A 26,165-nucleotide genomic window follows, 5' to 3' on the forward strand; every position below is an offset into this window, starting at 1 on the left:
CAGAACCGGAAAATGCAACTCTTTCCCAAACCTGCATTCAGCCAATAGCCTGAAAGCAGGAAGCACCTTTTCCACCCACACTGTCCTTTGAACCCACAACAACACTTTACAAACCCATACATCCTGGATATTCCTCATTTACCATACTGACTCATAAACGCGCAGTGATGGCTGTAATGAGGGGTTGAGGAAAACACAGTCGTGGAGGCGGATTTTGAAGAAGTTTATTGGCACAGTTATAGCAGCAATGTGTTCTTGTTTATTTTCAACGATGATCCCATAACAGTTTTTTTCTACTTAGCAGTAAAAAGTCTCGGGCTAATAGTTCATTTACGGCAAATCGGTCGACGAACTGATGACGCTTTGAGCTCAGCTGAAGTGATTGTCTGCACAGTTCCATAAAGTGCATATGCACACAACATAAAGAAAGTGAACCAGGAATATCTCGAATCACCAAATCTGCTTCAGTTGCTGCTCTGTAGCTACATTCTTAGTGGTTTAGTCTGAAGATACTTGCTGTTTATAAATAGATGAACTAATGCATGATAATGGTTATGTTTCAGGGCCTTAAGGTGATGACCTTTGCAATAAAAATATATTACAATGCTTTTAAATGGTAACTGTACCCAGTGCTCAGTGTTGTAGCATGTTGTTACACTGTGATGTTGAAAGAAGTAATATACTGACATACTGCACTTCTCTGCCTTTTTTACAGATAAATACGTTAAATACATTCTATGGAAGTATTTTCTTTAACAGCCACCAAGCGGATTCAAAGAGACAAATTCTGGCCAGTATTGCACACCAGTTTTTAACCAGTTCTAACACGTCGGCCGCTGAGCTCTGCCATTGCAGGAATATTAGAACATCCACTTGTCAGAGGACCAGTCCCAGGACTCCCTGCCTCAGTAGAAAGCGGGGTTTGTGTGCTCGATGACGCAGCGCCGGCAGTGGCGTCTGACAAACCGCAGAGCCTCTGGCGACACCTCGCAGTCCTGCACGTTGAGCAGCTGCAGCTCGCAGCAGTTGGCCGCCAGAGCTTTGAGTCCTCTGCCCGTTACGCTCTCGCAGGCTCTGAGACTCACTCGCCTCAGGCCTTGGCAGTACATCGCCAGCTGCTCCAGCCCGCTGTCCGACACAAGCGGGCACTTGCCCACATCCAGGGACTTGAGTTTGGGGCAGCTCCTGGCCAAGTGGCTCAGGCCGTGGTCTGTCAGCCCCTCGCAACCCCTCGCGTTCAAATAGCGCAGTCTCGGGCAGTAGCGAGCCACGTAGCGCATGCCCACGTCAGTTATGCGGGTGCAGTGGGCCACGCTCAGGTAACGCAGGCAGCCCTCCAGGCGGGCGACTTCACGCAGGCCGAAATCTCCTACCAAGCGGCAGTCACTGAGACTCAGCTCCCTTATTGAAGGGCAGTGGAGAGACAGGTGGCGCAAGGCTTCATCCGTCAGTCTGGTACAGCGGCGCAAATACAGATGTGTCAGGCGGGGGCAGTGGGAGGCGATAGTTCGCAAGCCCTCGTCCTCAAGGGAAAAACAGTCGGTCATGTCCAGGTAGTGAATGGAGATCTGCTGGCCATGGAGGGGGGACAGCTGGAGTGAGGCCTCTTGGGTGAGGCTGATGCAAGTCACCTTGGAGCAGCCTGGAGGAGGAAGAAGCAGAGTCTGTCAGCTCAAAAATGAATTATTCCTGAGCTGAAGCTAACCAAGCCTGAGTTAACTAAACCAAGCGAGGCTTTATTTCTTTTAGTCCAAAATTCCTTTATTGAATTACATGTGATTGCAGTGGTTTTGAGATGGACCTGGTTTAATGTGATCCGGTTAGAGAAAATGCAGTGAAATCACACTTTTTTTGGTTTTCGTGAAGAGAATAAAGGCTTCACAAACCTGATGTGGTTTGAAAAAAGCAAAAAAACTGAGATTGGACTCTTCATTTTTGAGTTAATTTCTAACTAAAAAGAGTGTAGCCCACTTGATTTCTCTAATTCAGACCACTGAGGCCTGAGATTTGCTTCATGTAAGAGACATTTTTCAGTGAAATGGGCGGTGTACTTTGTCTCATCTGTCATTTCCATAATATCACATTAGGAAGGAAACTCTTGGTGGACAGCATCATTGTCCATATGAGCATGTGAGCATTGTTTTAAGATGGACTTGGAAAAATGTGAACCTATCCTTTAAGACAATTTCACTTGAGGGCTAAACCCCATTATGAGTAGAAGCCACTTGAGGGCGCCAGAGTGAAAGCAGCTGTGTTTGACTCCATGCATGCAGTGAGAGGCATGCAAAAGTTTGAGTGCAACAACTCCATGAAAACCAAAATTGAAGTCAATTTTCATGGGAAAAAAAAATCAAAGGCAGATGTCCTGAGCAGTTAAAAAAAAGAAGACTTGATTTCATTATTTTTGCCTTTTGAATAAAAGCCACAAGCTCTTTAAAGGTTATTTTTACAACAAAGGGCTTGCTTCCTGGTGCTAATGGTGCAGACGTTGCTCTGCCACCGGACTCCTGTCCAAGTCAATGTTATTTGTGTCACTTCCTTAATGAAAGCAGCAGACCGCTCTCCTTACTCACATTGAGGTAAGTTCTGCTTTCAGCTAAAGAAAGTCTTTCTTCTCCCACATGGGAGCTTAAGGCTGGCAGCGCTTGTCTTGCTCCTCTAATGATTTTACCAGCTTGAGCAGAAATGACTGAGAGGGACTGAAATGAGGAATTCTTTGAGGTAAAGCCACACATGTGTGTGATGTAGGGTCGCAGACACTCCTTCATAAAACTGAGTGACCATTAGCCGCCAATCAAGGTAAAATGACTTTTTCTTGCTACAGAAGATGACAAGCATATTTCTTTTTACCTGAGAGGTTCAGGTGTTCCAGGTTGGGGCAGCGGGACACCACCTCAAACACAGCCTCGTTGGAGATGTTGTAACAGCCGGCAACCTCCAGGCGACGTAGCTCCGGGCAGCACTGAGCCACCACGTGCAGCCCCCGGTCGGTGAGCCTTTTGCAGCCGTTCACCATCACCGTCTCCAGGGTCAAACACACGTTCGGCGTGTCCTGGCACAGCCGGTGGGTCAGGACCCTGATGGCACGGTCGACGTGAAGCAGCTCTCCAGTCAGCCGGACGGTGCCCCACAGCCTCGGGTCCCACGCCAGGTTGTACCAGCGGCGGCATACGCGTGCGCAGCGGCACAGCTGATTGGTGGGGAGGTGGGAGAAGATCTGCAGAAGGGAGTGATCGGGGAGGAGGTCAATGGGGGCGTGGTGGTGGCTCTTGGACTGGCGGGACCGCGTGTGAGTGCCGGGTTGAGGGTGAACGACGGCGACGGTCTCGGCGGGGGCGGAGGAGGAGGAAGAGGAGTTGGTCTCATGGCCGTTACTGGAGAGGGCAGGCGAGGAGAGAGAGGAGGACTTGGATGGCAGGATAAGACCAGGACTGGGGGTGCTGAGAGTCCGTGTGCTGGAGTCTAAACCTGAATAAAAGGAGATAAGGTAGATGTGTCCAAAGACAGAAGAGAGGGACAGAATTAGTGCCTCCAGTCGTGTTAATCATCTTGCAACACATCAGTCGGTACACATCTGCAAGTCGTGCAAAAGCTGAGAATGGGCCCTGAACTTTTTAGCATGGGAAGCCAACATCAGCACCATCCATGAACGTGGAGCCGACTGTTCCAGCTTCTATTCAAGGAAAAATCCTCACGAAACATTTGTTTTTGTAATCAATGATGTTCAGCGCTTTCCAGGAATGCGGTAACTTTGTGATGAAAAGTGTGATTTAGCTTTTTGCTGTACTTTCCTTAAATGTGACTCACACTTTTAATTACATTTCCCAGAATGGCTTCTTACATGTAAAAAAAACATGCCCTCAATGACTGTATTGCCATCTGCAGAGGGAGCAGCACATGGTCATCCTGTTAGTAAGTTACCCCGAAGGAAAGAGTGTTGAACTTTCATAAAGTCAGGGGACTCACATGAGACAGATTGAAAGAATTGTGGTCAAAATTGCAGCAGCAGAAACTGAGATATGCGGACTTTTAGGGGAAAGTTTACTTTAACAGCACATTTCATCACAGGGGAACTCAATGTGCTTTGCATTAAAGTGCATTAAGCAACAAGTGGCATGAGATTATACTAAATAGTAGAGCCATATCTCGAAACCATCGGAGCCTACACTTCCCATAATGCAACCGACTGTCCTTTCATTAGACCCTCCCTGCCCGGCAAATCTTTTGAACTCCATGCCCCCAGTTTGTAATGCAGCTTTCTGTGAAAAAGCTCTCCAAGCCCAAGCTGAGATAACCCTCGGGTTATTTTCTCAATACTCGTCAAAGCTCCTTTCAGAGCCACAGAAGACATGACACAGCTGTTTTCACGGGCTGAGTAAAACTCCCCTTAAAAGAGAACGCCACCGATTCGGCCTAGCACAGATGCAGCAGGACCAGAGAGATCTTTTTCCTTGTGAAACCTGGCGCCTACACCACCCACCATGCAGTTCAGTGAGATCTGGGTGTGTGTGCCAATAGTGGCTATCCTTGAGCAGCTGGCCTCAAGCAGAGATGAGGAGCGGGCTGTGCAACAGGCTTTATACAACTTCTTCCCCCTCATATGCAGTTGTGCTCCCAAAGAACTGTAAACAGACTTTGATGTGTAAAATCGGTGGAGATCCCCTTTAACCCGTAAACCGATGTCGATGTGTTAGAATGGTGGAACGCCCCTTTAAAACACCACATATGCTGCTGCTGCATTGCATTCTGGACACTGTGATTCATTTCTTGCTGTGACTCTTCAGAGTTGTGTTTCATTCTGAAGGACAGACACAAAACCATCTTTAGCGTTGCTGTTATTCCATTAATCTTCATGGCTGGAAATGACATAACGTCATGTTATATTTGGCAGCTTCGCAGCTTTTTCTTGGAAAAAGCCAAGAAAGCGGGTCAAAAGGTGCAGGCTTCAACATGACGGTGCCATAGCCACACCAGCTTTTATCATCAATGAAGAGGACTTTCCGTGGATGTCGTTATCATGTTTTCTGATGTCGGGGAAAAAACGCGTCACGTTTATCTTGCCGGCATTTGGGCAGCAGTCACGGGGCCTCCACTTCTGATGAACTCTGCAGCTTCAAAGCGACCAGCTGAGGAGTTTGGTGCTGGGGCTGACAATGTACTTTTAGGCCTGTGTAAACACTGAGGCCCTCCGGACAGATGTGCGCTGATTGCCGCGACGTCTGAAGACGCAGCTGTGAGAAGCGCTGGCTGGATCCCATCACCGTGGCGTGAGACGGCGGAGGCCCCTGCCTCATAAGCCCCGGCGTCGGATCTGATTCCCGGGGTCGACCCATCACACTGGGACACTGAGTGCTCTTCTCTGATGCTATCTCTGTCTCCTCTTCACCTCCTCCAATTCGTCTTGTCCGATCTCGAGGAGTTCAATTGGACTGATAGTCATCACTAAAAGCATTTCAAGTAGTCACGAGTATGATGTCACGTACAGCTGTCCAACCACGAGTCTGCAGGCTTTGTGGTCAAAATACAAGGTGTTATTTTTCAAAACAAAGATCATTTTGTATGTTTGAGACTAATCGTGGTGATAAGGTTCATTTGTTCTCGAGATGAGACTATTATTCCAAGATGAATAATAAATACATTTGTCCAAAGGGTTTTACTTATGTACTTAAAGGACCAGTGTGTTAGATTTAGTGGCACCTAGTGGTGAAACTGCAGACTGCAACCAGCTGAACACCCCTCATCTCACCCTCCCTTTCTTCTGATTTTCAGGTGATCGTGCACTAATGAAGACATAATTTCGAATATGCTTGTACTTTAACTTAATTGTACACCTTTTACTCTGCAAAATCTTTAAGAGAAATTGCACATTGTTCCAGAGGGAAATAAATAAGTATCAGTTTAGGTCAAAAGATATAATTCATATTGTTAGAATTAAAAAGTAGTAGAAACAACATCAAATTGGCCCTTGTAGGGGCCTTTTTAGGCGCTCAATAACTTTAACTTTTGACTGCAACAGATGGACCTCGGGTTTTAATTTCTTGTAATGTTTTTGAGGTTTAAACAAAATTCTGGACCTAAATTCCCAACAAGCCTTAAATAACAGCAAGATAAAGAGAGAAGATTAGTGAGAGTAGCTCAGCTTAATTTGCTAATTGTCTCAATGTGGTTACGTAGGAACCAACGGAAAAAGTCACTCAGCAGAACCTTGATACTTTGCAGAGAGGCTGTGATTACTCCAGTGTCGCCTCATTGTGTGCCAAAACTGCAGCTGAAACAAAGCCGTCACTTTTTAATCCTCTATGGCTCTAATTTGTCTAATCCTGGTGTTTCAGATGCTGTGGAAATGCAAACAGGTGTGGGCTGAAAGTGACTTTTGTTACTTGTTTTTGAGTTGAGTTGCTGGGCTCTTTATTTCCTGGAGGAAAATATTCTGGTCAAAAATATTGCCAAAATTAAGCGTACAAGGTCTGTTTTGTGTTGAAACCGTCAGAAAGCGTTGAGTCAGCTCTGAGGACATAGTTTGCAGTGTTGTATTTGATTACATTACATGTAATTGCACTGCTACCTGCCATTCCCCTTAAACTGTGCTGCACACTGATATAATTGCACATGTTAGCACCTACAGTTCCAGTCACATGTTGGTTAATGGATGCTTCAGGCCTGACAGTCAGCTGGTTCTACACAGTGTATGTCTGCATGCTCTTTACAAGTTCACAGCATCCTGCCTGTCATGTGGATTTGTGTGCAGGGACAGACAGCTGGGCAGTGACACCGTCCTTGCGACTGTCCGGCCGATCTGAATTCCAGACTTTGGCTCGGTCCGCCTCTGATGACATCCGCAGACTTCGTCCTCTCGGGAACATGTCCACCGATTCACGGCTACTTTAAAACTCCCTCTCGTGTGCCTTAAAATTCTCACTCGAGTCCAAATTCGAGCAGAACGAGGAGTCCTGCTGTCCAAAAAGCGCTGCGTGTTAATCAAACTCATTTCAGTCAGCTCACCGGAGGACGCTGGGACTTAATCATACTTGTGTGATACGGCTGACCTCAGTTTGGGTTTCATGCATCACGTTCTTGTGGGTGGTCTGCCTGTGATTAGTTAACCTTTAAATGTGTAGGATTATTACCTTGAGGTCATCTAGCTTGTCTTGGCCTTGGTTCTTTAGCTTAATACAAAGGATTTAATGGTCTGAGGTCATTATAAACACCTCATCTATTTCAAATTTCACACACCTGTCCAAATATGTCATGACAACAGTGGTGCGGGGCTTTTTATGTTTATTCAAGTACACTGCAAATATTGCAAGATTCCTGAGTTAATACCTAGTGATTGTGGATTTATCCAACATGGACTGGAACCACACACCATGCAACACAGAGCTGCGCAAACAAGTGGAAATCAGTGCATTTTTGCCAAATGTTCCATGCAAGTTTTTCACTAAATAACAAGAAGATTAATGACATAAGGTCGCAAATCGATGCAGAAAAATCTGAATTCAAGTATCAATCCTGTGACATCACAACAAAAAGAGTTCTTGCAATGCAACAATCACAACATCCAGCAGAAGATCAGATTTTCCACGGCGCTGTGTGCAGCCACCACACAGACACATTTCTTGAGTCATTAGTTTTGATGGATGAATGAGGCATTTCTTTATCGTCCAAATCCAAACTTTTGTGAAGGATTCTGCACGCAGGAGACAACCTCATCTGCCACTGGCTAAGGAGCAACTTCCAAATTGTGTAATTACATGTGTCATTGATCAGAGCGCTCCAAGGCCAGAGAAACACAGTGCTGCTAATTAGACCACGTCCGCCCCCGTCCCCTCTCTCAGGGTCGCACCTCCACGCAGCTGGTGGGCGAAGTTAAATGAAGACAGCTTTGCAATTTCTTGGTGGATTTTTGATAGATAGCACCTGGGTCTCTTTAAGGACATCCAGGTGTCATCTATCTGTTTACCTGATCACCACTGACGATTGATGCTGCACACACAAGAAGCACAGCTAAAGCTGCTGACAATGATCTTATGACCAAAATATTCACTTTTATTTAACATTTTTCACACTTTGTCACTTCTGGATATGAAATACATTTTTCCTTCCTGCATCTAAAGAACCTCTACTTGTTTTTCCTTTTCTTCTCTGATGCATTTGTAATCTTCATTTTCCCATATTCTCAAACAACAGACGTTTGCAAAGACATACAATCTTAGCAATTAGACACAGAGGCCCATCTCTATAGCGAGGCAAACACAATGTTTCAAAGCCAGCCATGCAGGCTCTGTCTAAATAAAGAGCTGTAGAGTTAAGACATAGAAAGTATGAAAGCATTAAGTTTGCCAAGCATAGCAAAAACAAAACAAAAAAAATCCAGATGAAGCATATGACTGCACCCAAGTAAGGAACAAACAATTCAAGGCACAGAAAGCTGAAGGTGAAATCCTCAAAGCTGGAAACACATTTTACTCTGAGGTGCATACACACCTATTAGATTTAACTCTCTTTCTTACTTCTAGTATGAATACTAATACAGTGACACACTGTGTCAGCAGAAAAGTTCACTCTGAATCTTGGAAGCAGTAGTAGCAGATAAAAAAAGCCCTCTTACTGGTTCTGTAATAGCTATTTCCATCTTGCAACTGTATCGCATGTAAGTGGCCCTTGAGTTGAGAAGACTACTACAATTTCCAAGGACAAGAATAAACTTCATGCTTAAATTACAAGCCAACATACATGAGAAGCCATAGACATGCTATGGATGAAATCATAACAGCTACTGAGCTGCACGACGACTGCAAACTCTATCTGCTAACAAGGAGCGTCTGATACGATCAAATAAGGTGGTGAGTGTACCTTGAGTTAGGAGTGTGCAGCGTAAGCATACCTGCAGCTCCAAACTCTGAGCACGAAACAATAAACTGTCTTGTAGCTCTCAGTTCCCACTGAAATCTGTATAAGTCAACCAGCGGTGTCGTGTTTTATATCTGTATCAGTGCAAACCTATCATTAACAGTACAAATGCCGTGCAGCTGTTAAACTGCTCTTGCAGGCAGTGTAAGCGCAGATGGTGGAGGATTCAGTTTAGTTTCGGAAATCAAAGGAGAAACAGTGGAACATCTGGTCTTTAGCCTGGACAAAGAACAACGGAACAGTGGTGAAATGAAAGAGAAACTCATGCATTTTGAATGTGCATATAGCCACAGCAAGGCATACTTGGCTGAAATCATTTGCCACTAATACCCAAATCTATGCTGATCCGCAGCAGTGCTGCAGCAGGATCCCATTAACATCAACTTAGCCTTACTTCTGAGACACATCTGGATCGTGCTTTGAAACCAGAAGTTTAATGTAAATCAATCGAAGTGATCACTGAAAAGACAAGACGAAGAGCCGCAGCTGGATGTTCGGAGTGATGTCGCCTTAATGGCAAAAACCTGATGAACTTTCAAAAAAAGCTACGCACAAAAACAGATTGTCGGGAGTCATTCGAGGGCCTCTCAAAGAAAATAGGGGCAAGAGGAAAAGAAAGAGGGAAGATAAATTGGCAAAAGAGTCTGCAGACTTTACCAGAGACAGAGACAAGTGCACAGGCAGGGTCAATCCAGACTTTGACGCAGTCTGGTCATAAACTAAAGCTACAGGGATTCTTTTCAGGATCTTGCAGCGCTGTGAAGCTCTGCTAAGACCCTGTCTGGAGCTCGCAGGATTATTACTGCTGCATCTGGCAGAACAGACCAATCCATTACCTCAATGCCATTAGCCCTGTGACATGTTCCTGCTCTGCAAGCTTCGCTGTGCTCTTCCCTGCCAAGACCGTGACAGGGTGGTGTTGTGCATGTGAGGGGATCGGAGATGCTCGTTTTCTGCTAATAAGTCCGGAAATCGAATCCCATGGTTCAGCGTGCAGGGGGGAAAAAAGGCATCAGCTAATAAAAAAAACAACCAGGCAGCAGGGACTGAAAGAGAATCAAAAGCACAATTGATTTATCAGCACTAAACTGTTACGTGCTCAAGTTTTTTAAAGGGAAGCATCCGACGGAGAGGCAGAACTCCTGGGATAAAAAACATCTGTCTGTCTTGGGTTTTATTGAATACATGGAAGTTGATATTACCGTACAGTGTGGCGGCTGGGCTATCAGCAAAGCCTTCACTACAGGAAGGTCTTACGTCACTGGACAACCTGAAAGACAATAGGGCCTGCTGGTTCCTTTACAATGTGCACACTCGGACAGGAAACAGACTCCTTAGCACCACACAACCCCCATAAGTCCACTACTCCTGGACTGCAGCTATTCTCACACTCACTCAGTCTTGATATTCAGTTTTGAAACTCGTGCAGCGACAGATTTGGACATACGTACGCCAGAAACTATACACGACTAATTTCCTCAAGGGGGTTTCCTGCCTCTTAAAGCCCTTCTGCCAGTTAGAAAGACACAAACGACTCTGCCCTGGTTACTTTCTAAATCCTCCGCTGAGGAGGACAGCAGACGCTCCGATACCTTAAAGCCAAATTTGAAAGGCGTGATCGAAGGCACTCCTTCAAAAATGAGCATTTGTGTGTGTGTCTATTCATCACAGCACAATTTTTTCCAGAACAGAGATGACAGCTCAGATCCAAAAGCAATTTGGCTTCATGCAAAACTGATCCGGTCCTTGGCAAATCACTGACACTGAAGATGATGTCATTTTTTTGCAGGTTGTTAAATCAGGATGTCAGAGTCAGAGTATGAGAGTCATGTGCATGAAACGCCTTTCTGCAGAGTTTGATCCTTTATGGCAGCGGTGTGAGAGGAGGGTCGCAGTGTGGAGCGACAGTCGTGTTAAATGACTGAGGAGGGTAACGCTGGCTCCACGCAGCGCCCAGAAGAAGTGCACATCAGACAGGAATGGAAAAGCGAGCGCTGGCCTGAACGGTTGATTTGGTCGTGATGAGGAGCAAATGTAATGATCTCATGTGGTTGAAGCAACAGAACAAGGGAAGTGCTGGAACTTTTGCGGTTATAAACTCCTGACAGGGAAAGGGTTTGCTTGAACTCCAGAAAGAGGCTATTTCATCTCAAATGGTGGACGAGCCTTTAGAGGGGGAGAAACACTCTTCAACAAGGTTTTTTGAGTACAAAGACAAAAACATGCCAAAATTCTTGCGCAGAAATCTTCTATTTTTTTGTGGTTTGTAAAGACTTGAAAAGAATAATTTGAAGTTTGAGCTTTCTTGTTGAGAGTTAATGGAGAAGTGGTACCACTCTCATGTCAGCATGCGAAAGCTACAGTTAGCAAGTGATAATCTGATGTTAGCAGACTGGAAGCAAAGGTCGAAACTGCTCATCTGGCTCTGTCCAACATTAAAAAACACCTTGTAAAACCACAATGTGTCATTTTAAAATATCAGTTCATACATGGCTTTAGCATACAGGTGCTTACAAACATCTAATTAGGCTAGCTGTTTCTCTACATCTAGTCTTGATGCTAGGCTAACAAGCTGCTACCTGTACCTACCAGACATTGGCCAACTTAAATAACTGTCCTGAGAACAAAATGTCACGGGAAACTACAGCTCAGAAAGCCACTGTAACACTTGCTAGCATGTTCTTGGCGGGCTAGCGTGTTAGCAGTTAGCCTACCAGCTACAATACTTCACCACTGACACGCAGCTTAGTTTTGCTAGGCCAGTTTCAAGAGTCTCGCAACAAGGTTGCCCACCATCCAGTGAGTTTGTATTTTCAAATTTCTCCCCGTAACAAATTTTATTAACGGCTGAGCCACTAGAGTGTCCCAGTACCATGATGGCTATCTGTGACCTGACACGTATGATGTTCCTGGATCAGGCCTGAAATGGAACCTGAGTCATGAAAATGGCAGAAGTTTTGACGAGCGATCTTTCTCCTGCATATGAAAGAGCCAGGTCTTAGCCTATTTGCAACCACAAATTCATTTAGTTGTTCATGGTTCAATTTATCCAACCAAGACCTCTTCGAGAACGCTTTAGATTTTCCCCTCATTTTTGTGCCATTGCAGCTTCAGCCACAACTGACACTTCCCTGCTTACGTAATGAAAGAGCCCACAGAATGAAACCAGGGGAGGGGAAGTCCAATGTGTCAGTTCAGCTGGTTCACAACTGTAGTCATGTTGCCACATAAAAGCACAAAGACCCAGGTGTATCACAGTAAAAACATCATTCTCGAGCCAAAATCTTACAGGAAGCAAGCGTGCCTGTCGGCCAGGTGGCGTCTTTCCCAACTCCTGTCAAACACGCTGCTGTAGTAGAGCAGAAAAATGCGACCCTGTTGAAGAAAATGGCAAAAGCATTCAAAACAACAGGGCCGGCGCTTCCTGCCCGAGACGGAGAATGAGAAGACAGAGCAGTAATCAGAGAAGAGTTATGAGATGGAGCTCGCTGAACTGCCTTCACTTCGCTTCCCCTCCTCCTCCTCCTCCTTTGCTAAACTGCTTTCACTTGTTTTCTTTTTTCTTTTCGCCGCCTTGTTCTGTGCTTTTTCGCTCAGATTTCCCTGCTCTAGGAGCGGTAGGGAGGAAGGGGGAGGAGCGAGGACAGCTGATGGAGAAAATCTGGGGAAACTAGCTTTGGCATTCTTTGCCTCTCTGTGTTCTCGCTTCACGTAGACAATTTCCAACGAGGATTAGAAGTAAAGCGTTGATATTTCTCTTTGCAGTTGCTATAGGCTTGTTGAAAGACTCTTGAAATAATTGCGGGCTGCTGCTTTGTGTCCTAAGTCGAAATGGTGAAAAGCACTGCCTTCTTTTACAAATCTGATAACAATCTACACCACTATTTCCTCTAAGTCCTCCATAAGATAGTCAATCACCTGCCAAACATTCCCCTCCAAAAACAGATGCTTCATCATCATCATCTCCGCCAAGGTGAGAATTTCAGAGTTGTAGAGCAGCACAACAAATGAAGCAGCCTCAAGTCTTCAAAAAGATCAATTTGTATGCCTTAAAAGATGTACTGCGGTAATGAATACTGTTGCACGATGAACGAAAGTGGGGGGCAACTACTTAAATCTTCCTCTCCAGTGAAAATGTCCCAGCGACACACACAAACACCTCCCTGCAGCCTCTTTCGTATTTGGCACGGCAAAAATCAACAGTGAAACACTATACATCTGCTTGAGTAAACACAAGTAAATGGGTCATCAGCGCCGAGCTTCGTTTACAGATGGAGTGTGAGGGATCTGCTGCCTTTGGGAGGGCAGAAATATGAACACGCTGGAGACAGGAGCTTTGCGGAGGGGCTGTTTAGACTGCACAGCTGACCCTGACGCTGCCTTCGCAACAGCTAAGTGGGATTACTGTGAATTAAGACTGATCAATACTGGTAGAGTGTGTCGCTATAATGTGATTACATTAATGACTGTGATTCCATCATTGTCTTCTCCAGCCAAATGAAAAAACATTAGGTTTTTAGTAGTAGGAGAGAAACTGAAAGTGCCTGTGCGGCTGTACGGAGCATTTCGACAGCAAAGAGACTGGTAACTACAACTGTGAGATTAATGTCGTGCAGCAAAAAGTAAAGTATTTCCTTCTGAAATGTATAATGTAAGTAGAAGAAGGAAATATTATTAACATGGGGCCACTCTGCAGTGAAGACCACAAATTTGGTGATTTAGACTTTTTTGACTGACTGTTTATTGTCATGTATGAGTCCAGATTTCTCCGTCCTCTTAAAGAGTAACTTTACACCCACCCTCCGGTCGTTTGACCTTCTCACTTCGCTGCAGTGATGCACAGGTGCACTGACATGACTACTGGGTGTAGTTACCCATGCGACAGAGCACAAGTCTGACCCCACCCAAAAGGTGAAACAGGCTTTTAAGCCACAGAGGGTGGTGAAACATTGCTTTTCAGCCTGTTAAGTCAGTCTTAAGTTAGTGAAGAACTTCTGTCTCAGCCTGCTGGTGGTAAAAGTAACCACACACTGTTGACTTATGCTTATGACGCCATACATCGCCATGCTCCTAGCTGCTGTAGCCTACTCCGTCACTACGGTGGCTCCACCCTTCAGCTCTAACAAACCAATCGTTGTTGCTCATGTAAAACGCATCACCAGGGCAGGAACATTACCACAGACACCTTATTTGACAAAGCTTTGAATAAACTGGATGTTCATTTAGGTGTGAAAGACCCACACATTGTCCAGGTTACAAATCACTGCTGAAAGATGAATCCTTGTCTTATGATGCAAGAATGCTTTGGTTAGGCACAAATATGACTTAGCTAGGTTTAGGGAAACATCAGAATTTAGTTAAAATGACAACTTGTTTGACATGCAAAGCTGAACGGGCGGATCCCCATGTTTACTTTTCTGCAGGACATTTTAAAACGTTCAAATTTCTAACATGCTAATCTTTAAGTCAGGGGCTTGTAAATCATCCGACATGCAGAATGAGTTGTCTTCCATTATGATGGAACTAATTGACGTGCCTGATGTCCCATGATTGGGCCATACCATAATTGTGTGGTCTAATCTTGGCTTCTTGTACAGTGAGGCTGTAACGACTTAATGCAGAAAACAAAGATCTGTAAAGACCAGAATGTTGTACTTTTGATGAACAGATGGAGAACTGCATGTAAATCATGTTTACAGTGTAATCTTTACAGCTCTCTCCAGTGTTTTCTGGCGTGGACAGACAGAGTAAGACTTTCCTCCTCGCTGTTATCACTGTTTCTTCGGTCCGTCAGAAAGGAAGTCAGCATGTTCATTGTTCCCACCATTCCCTGTTTCCCAGCTACCTTCCTGGTGCCTTTATAAATGGGTGAAGGAGCTGACCCTGAAGCATGGCTGCTTTGACATGATGGATGCCCCTGTGAGTCTGCGTTACATCAGCGGCTAAAGTTTGGCAAAGGCTCCAGCTGATACAGGACGATCAAACCAGCTTTGAAGAGTCACACAGGCCAAACATCTCTGGGTGTTGTCGGTTGAGCTCCTGCCATGTCTGAGCCACATTCCTAACGTACCCTGAGTTCGGCTGTGCCAAAGCAAACCCTTGAGGCCCAGACAGGGTCGCAGCGTAACCCCTGCTGGGAGATACTCAGTTTCATCCCACAGGAAGGATTTACTGTCCGGGACTGTGCCTTTCTGTCTGCAGCTAATAAGCAACTCAACTGGGTCAGGCCACCACAAGCCCGTCTAAATAATAAATGAAAACAGAGACACGTTGCAAAAACTTGCCAGTTGACTGCCCGGCTGGGTTTGTTTTCAGGAGGAGAATGAGTGAAACTCTCTAATGTTGATTTTGTGGGAATACATGTTGGACCGGTGAAGGGAGACAGGCAATGGCCTACTTTCCATCTGTACGCTGATATTAGGGCTGGGCCATATTTCAATATTATGATTTACGCACTTTAAAGCCTCTATGTGTTTTGAGATGATTATAGCATCTTTCAGATTCTTCTGGGGGAATAAATTTTGATTTGAAGAAAAATGAAACAGTTCTGGTTGGGACTGCTGCAGCCATTCATTCTCAGCGGCTCTGGTTTGGATCTTACACGCGGAGCTTTAAAGGGAGATTTTGTATCTTTTGAAAGAGGAAATAACAATCTTTCTCTTACAAATGAAAAGTTGAATCCATAAGCATTAAAGCACACTATTTTTCAATTCAGTGCACTGCAGGGTTTTGCAGACACGACCTTACTTGGTCTGGTATGACGGCATTCTTGGCTGTGTTTGACATGGGTCGATGCTCTATAATGTCGGTCATCACGTCAGAATACGGAAACGTGGGACGGCTGGAGACGAATCATTTTGCTTCTTTGCATCAAAACAAATCTTCTTTGCATTTGTTCAACCGAGCGAGACCAGCCATCCACTTTCATTCATTCAACCACCTTCGTGAAAAGGTCGGTGTTTGCGACATTTGTCTAAAAACCTGTTGATATCCAAGTGTTTCCTAATCTTAAACTGACGGTAAACAAGCTGCAGTAAAAACCCCGACTGGGATGCATATTCTAAATGTGCTGTACACATGTCCACAGAACGCTGCGTCCACTCAGAATAAGACCGAATAAGGAATATCCAAACAGAACATGCTGTTTACATGACCCATATCAAATGTGAACATTGTCTTTGGAACAATAGCGGAAAATTAGTGTGTATGTAAATGCGGTCGACGATCGAGGAAATTACTTTTTCTTTTGTCCTTTTCACTGGGAATCACAATATGTTGCTTCATAAGATAAAACAGGAACAAAGTTGGCTGACGTGTGATGGGAAAAGTCCTTCATTTTCTTTCTTCTGCTGTTTGGTGAACGGTTTCTTTGAAACTGTGCATAAATACATGTTACCTCAGTGTATACATATACAGCATATGATGCAAGGGCTTTCCTGAAAATGTCTTGTTATATTTTGATGTTTGATAGAGCGGTGAACGATGTATCTAAATAACCGTATTAATGCAGCAGTGACTGTGCTGCAGCGTGAGGACACTGCGTAAGACCCTAACATGAATACTCCCAGTGTGTGGTGGGGAAACAGCCCAGACTGCTTCCTGATTAGTTTAGTGGACCACAGGACGAGGTGGGCAACGGCTGTGTGATCTGCCACTGTGTGTGAGTATGTGAACGCAGCTATGCATGTGTGTGTATTTGTGTGTGTATGCATGCGTGTGTGTCTTTTTAAGGAGGGGGGATTTGCCTGTGGCCGTGGTGGTTCCAGACCATGTAATTACTCCCACTTAGCATGGAGAAAAAAATAACAATTTCAGTCATAACACAGGAGGGAAATTATGGTCGGGAAGCCACTGGCCATGGTCTATGCTATATATTTCTATCTGCACAGGTTGTTCTCCAAGCAGACACATTCAGGACAATTATCAATTTCCCCAAAATACTCTGGGTGCACTTCCAGCAGCTCCTCAATGGAAGGAACCAAGTGAGTCAGCATTTCCAGCAAAGGCGAATGAGTAACGGTAATCTCCCTCGTCTGAATGCACCGTCACAGGAGGACGGTGCATCCCAGGCTATATTTAGTGAGGCTAATCAGTGAATTAACCTCGCATAAAACCAACTAATTGACACACATCTTGCGTGAAACCAAAGGCACATCTGATGTCTCGTGAGGAGTTCGCCAGGCGCTTTGTTCTCTCTGCTCCTTTTCTTCTCTCTCTGAGAAACACCTTGAAATCTTCGGCTGACTGACAGTTCTAAACACAGGCTGGGGCTGGTATTTGTTTTCTTGTGGGCAGCTGCAAGCCACAAGAATACTACATTCATCATGCCAGAGCAAATTTAAGATTGGTGATGACAATGCATGAGAGGAACGGGCTGAGTATATATGTGTACATGCATGCAAAACAGCCGGTGAGTCACCGGTCAGCTCGGAGAAAGACACAGAGACCACATCACACGCTGAGGGAGGCTGTGATAACGTTTTTGATGAAAATCACTGAGTCAGCAATGACTTCCACCGGGTTCAGAGCTTTCATTTTTACTGCCTGACTCATACTATTTCAACATTTTCTGCGCAAAACACTGTTCCAAAACTTGTAAAACCCTGTGAGACATGCAGTAAATGAGCTGTAGGATGCTATATATTGCTATTTATTAGCTAAAGCATATCTAAAAGATGCTATAAAGCTAATGAAAATGAGTCTGCTACACAGAAATCCTTAAAGCGGCAGTGATCAATATTTTTACATTAATAATAAATCTAATTATTACGTGTGATGTGAAAGGAGTCACTTGTAGCAAATCCACAGAGAGTTAGCATCCAGCTGCGCAGCTCTATGTAGCACTTTAGCATCTTTCAGCTCAGCTTCAGTTTTGTGATTCACTCTCACGCCTCGTCAGCCTCGTTTCCAGCAGCAGGCATGTGTTTTCAGTGATAAAGCACCAAAAATCCACTGTACACTACTGACCCCGCACCAAACAGCAGGCAGAGAAAGTTAACGACTAGCTGGTGAACAAAGGGGAGCACTTAGCAGCTAAAGAGGCAGACATTTCCTCTCAGGAGCTGGTGGAAACCAAAAGAGCTAAGAGAAGAGTGAATATTGGACTGCATTTTGAAAGATGTATGTGGTGATGTTGCTCTGTGTCTGGTGGATATGAAACTAAACAACTTTATAAGATCATAATATGTCCATGCTGTGTTTCTGAGCTTGATGTGCTGCCCCCCAGTGGCCAAAATTATGCTAATGCAGGTTTAAATGTAGAATATATACTTAAATACATCCTACAATAAGGTACAAATGTTTGTAACCTCAGAATTGTTTTTTCATACTTTCTACAGATTTACATCTGTTTCAAATAAATATGAAGACTGCCATGACGCCTTCTTATCTTTTTCTTTTCTGTTTAAAGGGGCTGACCTGTAAAAACATTGCTCCATAGCACCACTAGTGGTCAAGGTGTGGGTACAATTTTTATTTTAGTTAAAACAACAAACTATTTCCTAGAGAGCCCGAGCTCAAATTCAAGGTTTTACGAGTCAGCAGAGATATTGGAGTACTTTTAAGCCATGACGTTGAGATATTCTGTCCTGTTCTTTCAAAATAAAAGAAACCTGTGCTTTGACAGATTGTTGAAACTGTATCAGACAGATCTGCATTTAAGATATCTGCTGACAGGAGGCTTCAAAAGGCATCTGTCTGCTGCAAAGTATTTTTGAACCATTACAGCGAGCATGCAGTTTACAGTCGTCACACACATACTCCTGATAAAGAGGAGTAGCTCCCTGCAGGGTTGAAAGATTGCCTGGGCGGGCAGGAGGCTGGGGAGGCGAGAGGAGCAACAACAGCGTCTGTGCACGAGGTGAAGCTCCCTTTCCCCATTTTCACTCCCCACACCTTCTCCAGCAAAATCCCTCTCGCCCTCCTCTGCGGAGCTCACGTACCTCCCTCCCTCCCTCCCTGGCAGCGCTTTGAGCCTGATACGACCACAGTTTAGATAAGCATTCTTCCACAATGAGAAGCCAGAAGTGTTTTTTTTCTTCTTCTTCTTCTTCTTCTTCTCAAACAAAGCCCTCGAAATGCCTTTGGTTTCTGGGTTCTGATGGGAGCTGTGAGTTTGTTTTCAATTTAGGGTTATCCCAGGAACACGCAGGTTTCTCTCCAAAAATAGGCACTACAGAAAGTGGATGGGGAGGAAAGAGAGGGGTGGGAGGAGAAGAAGAAGAAGAGGAGGGAAAGGAGAAGGGAGGGGAGTTTGGTTAATGAGCACCAGATGCCTTACCTTCGGTGGTAGCCACATTCTTTGGAGCTTTAGTTGGTGTATGATCTGTGCTCGAACTTATGTCAGAAGAGATGCTTGAGCTCCCTTTACCTGCAGGGGAAGGAGAAGAAAAACAACTGCTGGGCCACAGTATAGAAACTTTGAGATGATAAACTGCAGCCGTGACGTACCGGTTTTAGCCGTTTCATTTGGGAGAAAACTGTCTTTATGCTTAAATCTGTCTGTCACAGATAAGTTGGAATTGCACTTTGATGATGTATTAAATATGGTAAGGAGGTATTAAGTGTAAGGAAATGTAAAACCCATCACTCTCTGCTTTCATGACTTTTATGTTCCTCAGTTTTGGATGAAGGGTTAGCCTTGGCCCATGCACAAAGTCTCTGCTGGTTTGTTTGAGTAAGTGTCCATTTTTTTGCTATTTGGAAGAAGACTAAAGTTTCCTGAACTCCCATTCAGCCTTCCCTTCGACGGAGGACGAGAGAGGAAACACTCCTGCGCGACATGCGAGCAATCACTGTCTTTAACAAATGATTTCAATTAAACGCAGCATCAGCCGCATACTTCTTAGGCTGTGCAGTCTGCACAACTGCCACATGAAAGTGCTTTTTTATTAAGTTCAAGTGAATTTACAACTCTTACTTTATGAGCTATCCTTGTATTATTAGATTTAGGATTTGGATATCTGCACAGGAACACAGGAGAGCTAAATTTCGAAGAGATATTCTTTGAATGTGAGCCTCCGTTGCCAGAGCACGGCAGGCTTGACTGCCGTGGTGACTGCAGGCTGCCTGTGGAGTAGTTGTTTATGGCATTTCATTCCTCTGTCAGATCATAAATGCAGCTTTGTGGCTTTCCTGAGACTAAGTATTCGCCTTTCACGCAGCACGACAGGCCGAAGAGGTGTTCCCAAACAGTCACAGCCACATGCACATAGTGCAGCCACCTAAACAGACAAGACAGTCCCAAAATAAGTCCTGAATATGAAGGCTTGCGTAGGGAAGAAAAACACAAACTATGACTCCAAACTCAGCTGTGCAAAAGACACGTGATCACACAACAACATATAAAAGTATTTTAAACCAATGCAGCTCATATGGTATGAGCATGCATGACATTTAGTGGTGACATCACTGAGCCGGCACATCTGCTGTGGCTCCTCCAGTCCCCAGAAATGACTCAGAATTTCATCAGGAGCTCGCAGATGTCAACCTGAGACTGCTTTCCTAATATCTAAGCAGAGCAGGAAGCATGAGGCTGGGTAAACACCAGCAAATACACTTTAATATTTAGCTGGTTACAGCATTCTTCTCCTCAGCGTGAGGGACTCTGCAGGGCTCTTGGTTGGACGCATATGTGGATCTGTGCAAGGCGGATTGTTTTCTGTCTTTGGTGGAAAAACAACTTTCAGAAAAGCTCCTGCTTCCTGTCTTATGCTTATATAATGTGTTGCTGCATAGCTGTGACCAGTGTGTAATTAATTGTGGAGTCACACTTGAAAACAGATGTGGATAGACCGACTGCAGAATTCTGCACTTCTAACTAAGATACTGGTCTTAGACTCCACCAAGATGATGATACCACAAACAGCCGTGCTTTCCTTTGTGAAAGAAGAAGACACTTTAAACAAATTCAAAAACTGAGAATATTAAAGCTACCTTAAGATTTGATATGTCAACAGCACTTCAGTGTATTTACATTATGCGATTACCTCACAGTGTACTAGTTTTCACTGTTAGTGGCGGAGTCCGCCATTGCCAACTATGTTCATACTCCCCGTCTTTGCATGAGGGATTCAACAGAAACTATTGGCCCGCGTGCAGCGTGAAATCAGATTACATTTGGAAAAGTGCTGACTAGTTTCTTCATTAAAACAACTAAACCTGCGATGACAAGTCCATTGATCAGTCTACAGAAAATTCATTTGTGACTATTTTGATTATTTATCAAAAAATGCAAATATTCTTGAGGTCCTGCTACTCCAGTGTCAATATTTGCTGACCTCTTTAGTCAGTCAACATTGTGTATACGAATTTTTAAACCCCCTCTGATGCAAACCCTTCATTAGGGTGCTGTGTGTGCTTTATTTCCTTAGGATGGCGAAGGCATGGCCCGCCCTACATGCCTCTGGCTAGTAGTCATTGCCTTAATGGGTTGTGTTGGTTAGGTTTAGGAATGAGGAGTGTTGGGGTAAGAATATCAAGCTAATCAGAGGCGGAGTAGGGCAGGTCATGCCTTCACCACCCTGGGAAAAACGATCTCCTGTGGCCTGCTTTCCCTGTGGGTTTACCTCAAATAATAAGGCAAAATAAATAAGGCCTTTGGAATACTTAATTAATGAAATTAATAAAAGAGCTGATGCAAACTACTCAAACAAAAAATGTGCTTTCAAGTTCAGACAAACTTGCGATGCTGCATCAGTGCAGTTGGGGTTAGAGAAATAAATTTGTGCATAAATCTAGAGTATACTCCACTTCATGGATAGTAGGGGTTAGGGTTAGGGTTAGGGTTAGGGTTATAATGATATTGATAATAATAATGAGTTGCAGCTCAAAAAACAACGTGAGTTTGCTTGGCTGCACTATAAACAGCAAACAGTTACTCATGTGGAGTATTTCTGAGAGAGTAGCTTCAAATAGCCACTAGTACCTGTTGGTGCCACCAGATCAATGAGGACTGAAATCTTAAGGACTATAACTCTAAGATACAGCGCTTTTTTTCAACAGAAGTAAACCGTCTCAGAAAATGTGCACTGACAACTTTGAAACCCCTGAAAAAACCCTCATCTGATGACCAATATGGCTTATGTTTGAAGTGTTTCCATGTATCCCTGCACTGAAACCAGAAACTGAAGCTTCATCAGTGGTAAATCATATAAGGGATGTTTTCAGCATCAGTCCTCATGAGCACGCAAACTCGGTTTTAATTGGGGAAGTAAGACATCAAAGCTCATGTTTGCACCAGAAGTTAAACTGAGCTTGGAGTTTAATGTCTGCGTTTCATGTTGTTCACCAAAGAGGTGCCATGTTGCCAAGCGCTAACCAACAGATGAAGATGAATGCTTTGTGAACTCACTAGATTACAATCTGCATAGCCTGCATCATATTTTTCTCCCTCATGACTGTTAACCTGAGAGTTATATATATATAAAAAGGTTGGCATGTTGCAAATCCATCTGCTGGAGGACTCAGATCTGCGATAGAATCTCTTCATGCACCTTAACAGGCTGGATTCTGAGGTGGAGCTGGCCCACTTTGTTATTTCTAACGTCATGAGCTCCAATCTTTTCTCTGCAGCTATTGACTTAGGAAGAGAGCACACTGGAATGTTATTTATACAAACATTTCTGCTCTGGAGGCAGAAGCAATGTCTTTGGTCGGGTCGGACCACAGTCGAACACAGTCTGAATAAGCAATGTTGAGGGTGAGAACTTAGAGGCTAATATGAGGGCTGATATTCTGCACTAACTGATCGAGGTGTAGCCGTGACTACAGCGGCGGAGGTGAGATTGTCCGGGCTAATTAATGCCATGGTTGGAGATTTTATCAAACTTGTGGAATGTGAGTCTTCAGATACGGGTTCAGGTTTTTATAATAGCACAAATATGTTCTTTTCCATGGATTTAAGCTGCATTCCAGGTGAAACTGAACTTTCTGAATATATCTGATAGCTGTGAGATGGACAGTGAATGTCTGTGTGGCCACCAGTTTTTCAGCCTCAGAGACAAAGGCTGTCCCATTATTGATACTGAGGTAACGAGCCAAAAAGACTGCTTTCAGTATTTCTTATCGTTGATTATTTTCTCTAATAAATATCTGTGCCTTTGCAATAGTCTGTGTATTTTCCTTATGATCAGAATCTCTGCTTTGTGAGACAAAGTCAAGTTCATCATTTAGTTAACTTGTCCTCCAAGAAACTCTGGTTCTTTGACTCCACCCAAAGACAACAGTCAGCTGAAGAAAAGTCAAAAATACACGCTGAACTCAAAGATTGCTGCTAACTTTGCAGAATAAATCATTTTTAGGTGAATCCAGCGTAAGGAACCGCCTGAGGAGCAGCTGTTTTCTTGTCAGCATGGCATCTTTTCACCAGCATAGCTATTTAGTGTCTTTTCAGCGTGTCCACTCCATAGTTTTGTTTACATGAGGATCATATGGCTTTGACCAATATGCACAAAATGGCTGCCAAATCAAACAACAACAGGTTGAGGGGCTGCGGACAGAAATCTGGAATTGGCTCTTATCAAGATAAGAATGACTTAAGTGCTCACATGCCCAAACACTCGTGTCCTCTGACCCACCTCTGCCAAACCTGCAGGAGTCCACATTCAAAAAGCTGCCATAAATCAGACCGTTTGGTGATGATCTCGCTGCCCTGCCGAGTCAGCTGAGCTGATTTTTGATTGAAACTGGATCTCTTACTGCTTTAAAGCATCACCTTGAAGTCAGGAGGCTCATACTTGCATATCAGCTCATATAATGCAAGTTATAGGACATATTGCTCCCTCGGTTTTATTATAGCATGATGTGAAATGCACGAGACGAAGCTTAAAAGACAATAAAAGTACATTTTCTGGGGAAATTGAGGCTTAAAGCTCGAGAGAAGAGGCTGGAAAGAAAGCAGCTGAACTCCCTTTTGTCTCAGCTTCAAAAGTTATGCTGTCCTGTCAGAAACTTCACCTTTAAAAGTGTTTAAAATGCCACCACCAGATGTCACTCTCTGTTTTAAATGAAGAAAAGAAACGTTGCACATCTTTAAAAAAGTATAAAAAGCGGTCAAATAGTGAAACGTTGCTCTCAGCTCCGAATCATTCACACGCCCTCACAATCTGCAGATTATTAAATTAGTCCAACACAGAGACAACAGTGAGTGTGAGAAGATGAAACATATGAAGGGGATAATGGCAGTTTTGAGTCGCTCCCTTAAATTCAGTCAGAAATCAATGGAAGCTTCACAAACTGCTGCATTGTTTTCTGTTTTCAGCTGAGTTGGACAACAATGAGAACAATTAACGCTACCACAGCAGCCTTTGTGGAGTCCAGTTTGATTAAAAAAGAGAGAGAGAGAGACTTCCTTCTATGTGGAATTCCAATAAAACGTGTTTTAAAGTCATAATTCCAGCACTTACCCTCGCTTCCATACTGTTTTCCATTGTTCGCACCCATTTTAAAGAATACATAATCTATGCGCAAACCTCGGTTTATCAAAAGCAGTTAAATTCCAGAGAAAGGGGCAGACTTTCCACAAAGATAGGCCAGACAGGCAGAGTTTTGTGCAGGGCCGCTAGCTCTGACTCCAAATAGTTAATCCAGATGTTGAGCAGAGGACGCCTCAGCATTACGCAAAAACCTAGAATCCGGACTCGAGCTTCCAGCGGTGCAGACTTTCTATATCTGAACATCCACAAACACACACACAAACACACACACGCAAAAAAAAAAAAAAAAAAAAATCCGATTCGAGGAGTTTGGAGCAAAGTTTTGTGAAGTGCCCTAAATGGTAAGCAGCTGTTTATCAGGCTGAGTGCGGGCAATCACAGCGGCCAGACAAGTTTGAGAGGACGCGCAGCTCCCGTCCACTGGATCTGGATTTAAAGAGACCGCAGACCGGAGAGGAGCTGTGCATGCGTAAAAAAAGAGAAGTCAAAGAGAAGCCGAGACTGTGACTCAGATACTGTGGAATCACAGCGGACTTCATTATGCAAATGCCTCGAAAAGGAGACGCACTGGTGCAGAAGTAAACGCTCTGTTACCGAGTGAAACAGTCTGCAGCTCAAACTATGTTTACTCTCCACGATGAAGTAAAGTTTATGGCAATGTATACTTTTTATAGCTGCAAAACATAAACAACAACAACAACAACTATTATTATTATTATTATTATTATTATTATTATTATTATTGTTGTTGTTATTATTATCGTGGATTAGGCCACCCAGCAAAGTAGTTTTAATTAGCTCCACCTTTACCAGCTGCAGCATTAAGATATAACTATTGATCCCAGGCCAGGAAAATTAATGCATCATTAATTATAAACCAGCAGTGGTGGAGGAAGCAATCAGACCCTTTACTTCAGTATTCCTGCATTGAAGTGTCAGGAAAATGTACTTCAAGTATTAAAAGTACTGTCTCCTGTGACTGTTATAGTATGAAAAATGGTTTAAAACCAATGATAATTAATAGTTATCCTCACATTTGTGAAACTGGAACCATGAAATGACTTCTTTGATATTTTTGTTTGGCACTTTACGTATATCTTGATGCTAATACTTCTGTACTTTTACTTTACTAACAGGGTATTTTCACTGTGGCATTGCTACTTTTACTTAAAACGTCTGAGCGCCTCTTCCACCACGGCCCTACAGTGACAGAACTGAAGCCATGAAGTCATATTCCATCTTATATCTCATTCATATTTAAGTATTGCGTCGTCACAGGTGTGACTTCCACAGATTCACGCTGAACCAATCACACACTGAGGACACATAATCTCTTAAATATTCAGAGGATATAGACCCACTGAAAGAAGAGAATAGTTTGACCGCACATGTCGGAACGTTTCTATGAATAGCGGCCATACAGGTCATCGGATACTTACCAGTAAAGCCAGTGGACAAAACCAGTTGTTTGCTGTTGACAGTTGACTTATATTCTAGATGCATGTTTCTAAATGCACACAGACTATAGAGCTACTGCAGATAACGTGGTGTTTTGTTTACACTGACTTGCATCCTTGAATCAGAGCCATGGATTAATCAATCTCCTTTTATCTCAAATCTACTATTCAAAGCAGGTCAAAGGTGACTTTTCTTTCAACATGCAGCTAATTTAGCATAAGGCTGCTTTATGACGCCATGTTCTGCCTCTCTGATGGTGCTGGGAGTTTCCATTCCCCAGAGGTGTTTAACTCCTCCACTTTCACACCATTTCCTTATTGGTCAATCACTGCGTTTTAAAGAGGAAAGTCACGACGCATCGGC

The 26,165-nt window shown here is 43.8% G+C and overlaps 1 protein-coding gene across 1 annotated transcript; it reads right to left on the bottom strand.

The window, feature by feature from the left end:
* Nucleotides 1–206: 206 nt before the first annotated feature.
* LOC139346860 (F-box/LRR-repeat protein 7-like) lies at nucleotides 207–24,721 on the bottom strand. Its single transcript, XM_070986199.1, has 4 exons — nucleotides 24,315–24,721; nucleotides 19,190–19,279; nucleotides 2,851–3,468; nucleotides 207–1,642 (listed from the first exon to the last, which is right to left on the bottom strand). Exons 1-4 carry the CDS (start codon nucleotides 24,349–24,351, stop codon nucleotides 906–908), a joined length of 1,482 nt encoding a protein of 493 aa, XP_070842300.1. The 5' UTR covers nucleotides 24,352–24,721; the 3' UTR covers nucleotides 207–905.
* Between the last annotated feature and the right edge of the window lie 1,444 nt (nucleotides 24,722–26,165).

The sequence above is a fragment of the Chaetodon trifascialis genome, chromosome 18, assembly GCF_039877785.1.
Source record: "Chaetodon trifascialis isolate fChaTrf1 chromosome 18, fChaTrf1.hap1, whole genome shotgun sequence".
In the NCBI taxonomy this organism is placed as follows: domain Eukaryota; kingdom Metazoa; phylum Chordata; class Actinopteri; order Chaetodontiformes; family Chaetodontidae; genus Chaetodon; species Chaetodon trifascialis.

Coding starts and splice junctions, on each gene's coding strand:
- LOC139346860 (XM_070986199.1), bottom strand. CDS start 24,351: ATGGGTGCGAACAATGGAAAACAGTATGGAAGCGAGG. Junction 3,469..19,189: donor GAATGTGGCTACCACCGAAG/GTAAGGCATCTG, acceptor CCTTTTATTCAG/GTTTAGACTCCAGCACACGG. Junction 1,643..2,850: donor GGAACACCTGAACCTCTCAG/GTAAAAAGAAAT, acceptor TTCCTCCTCCAG/GCTGCTCCAAGGTGACTTGC.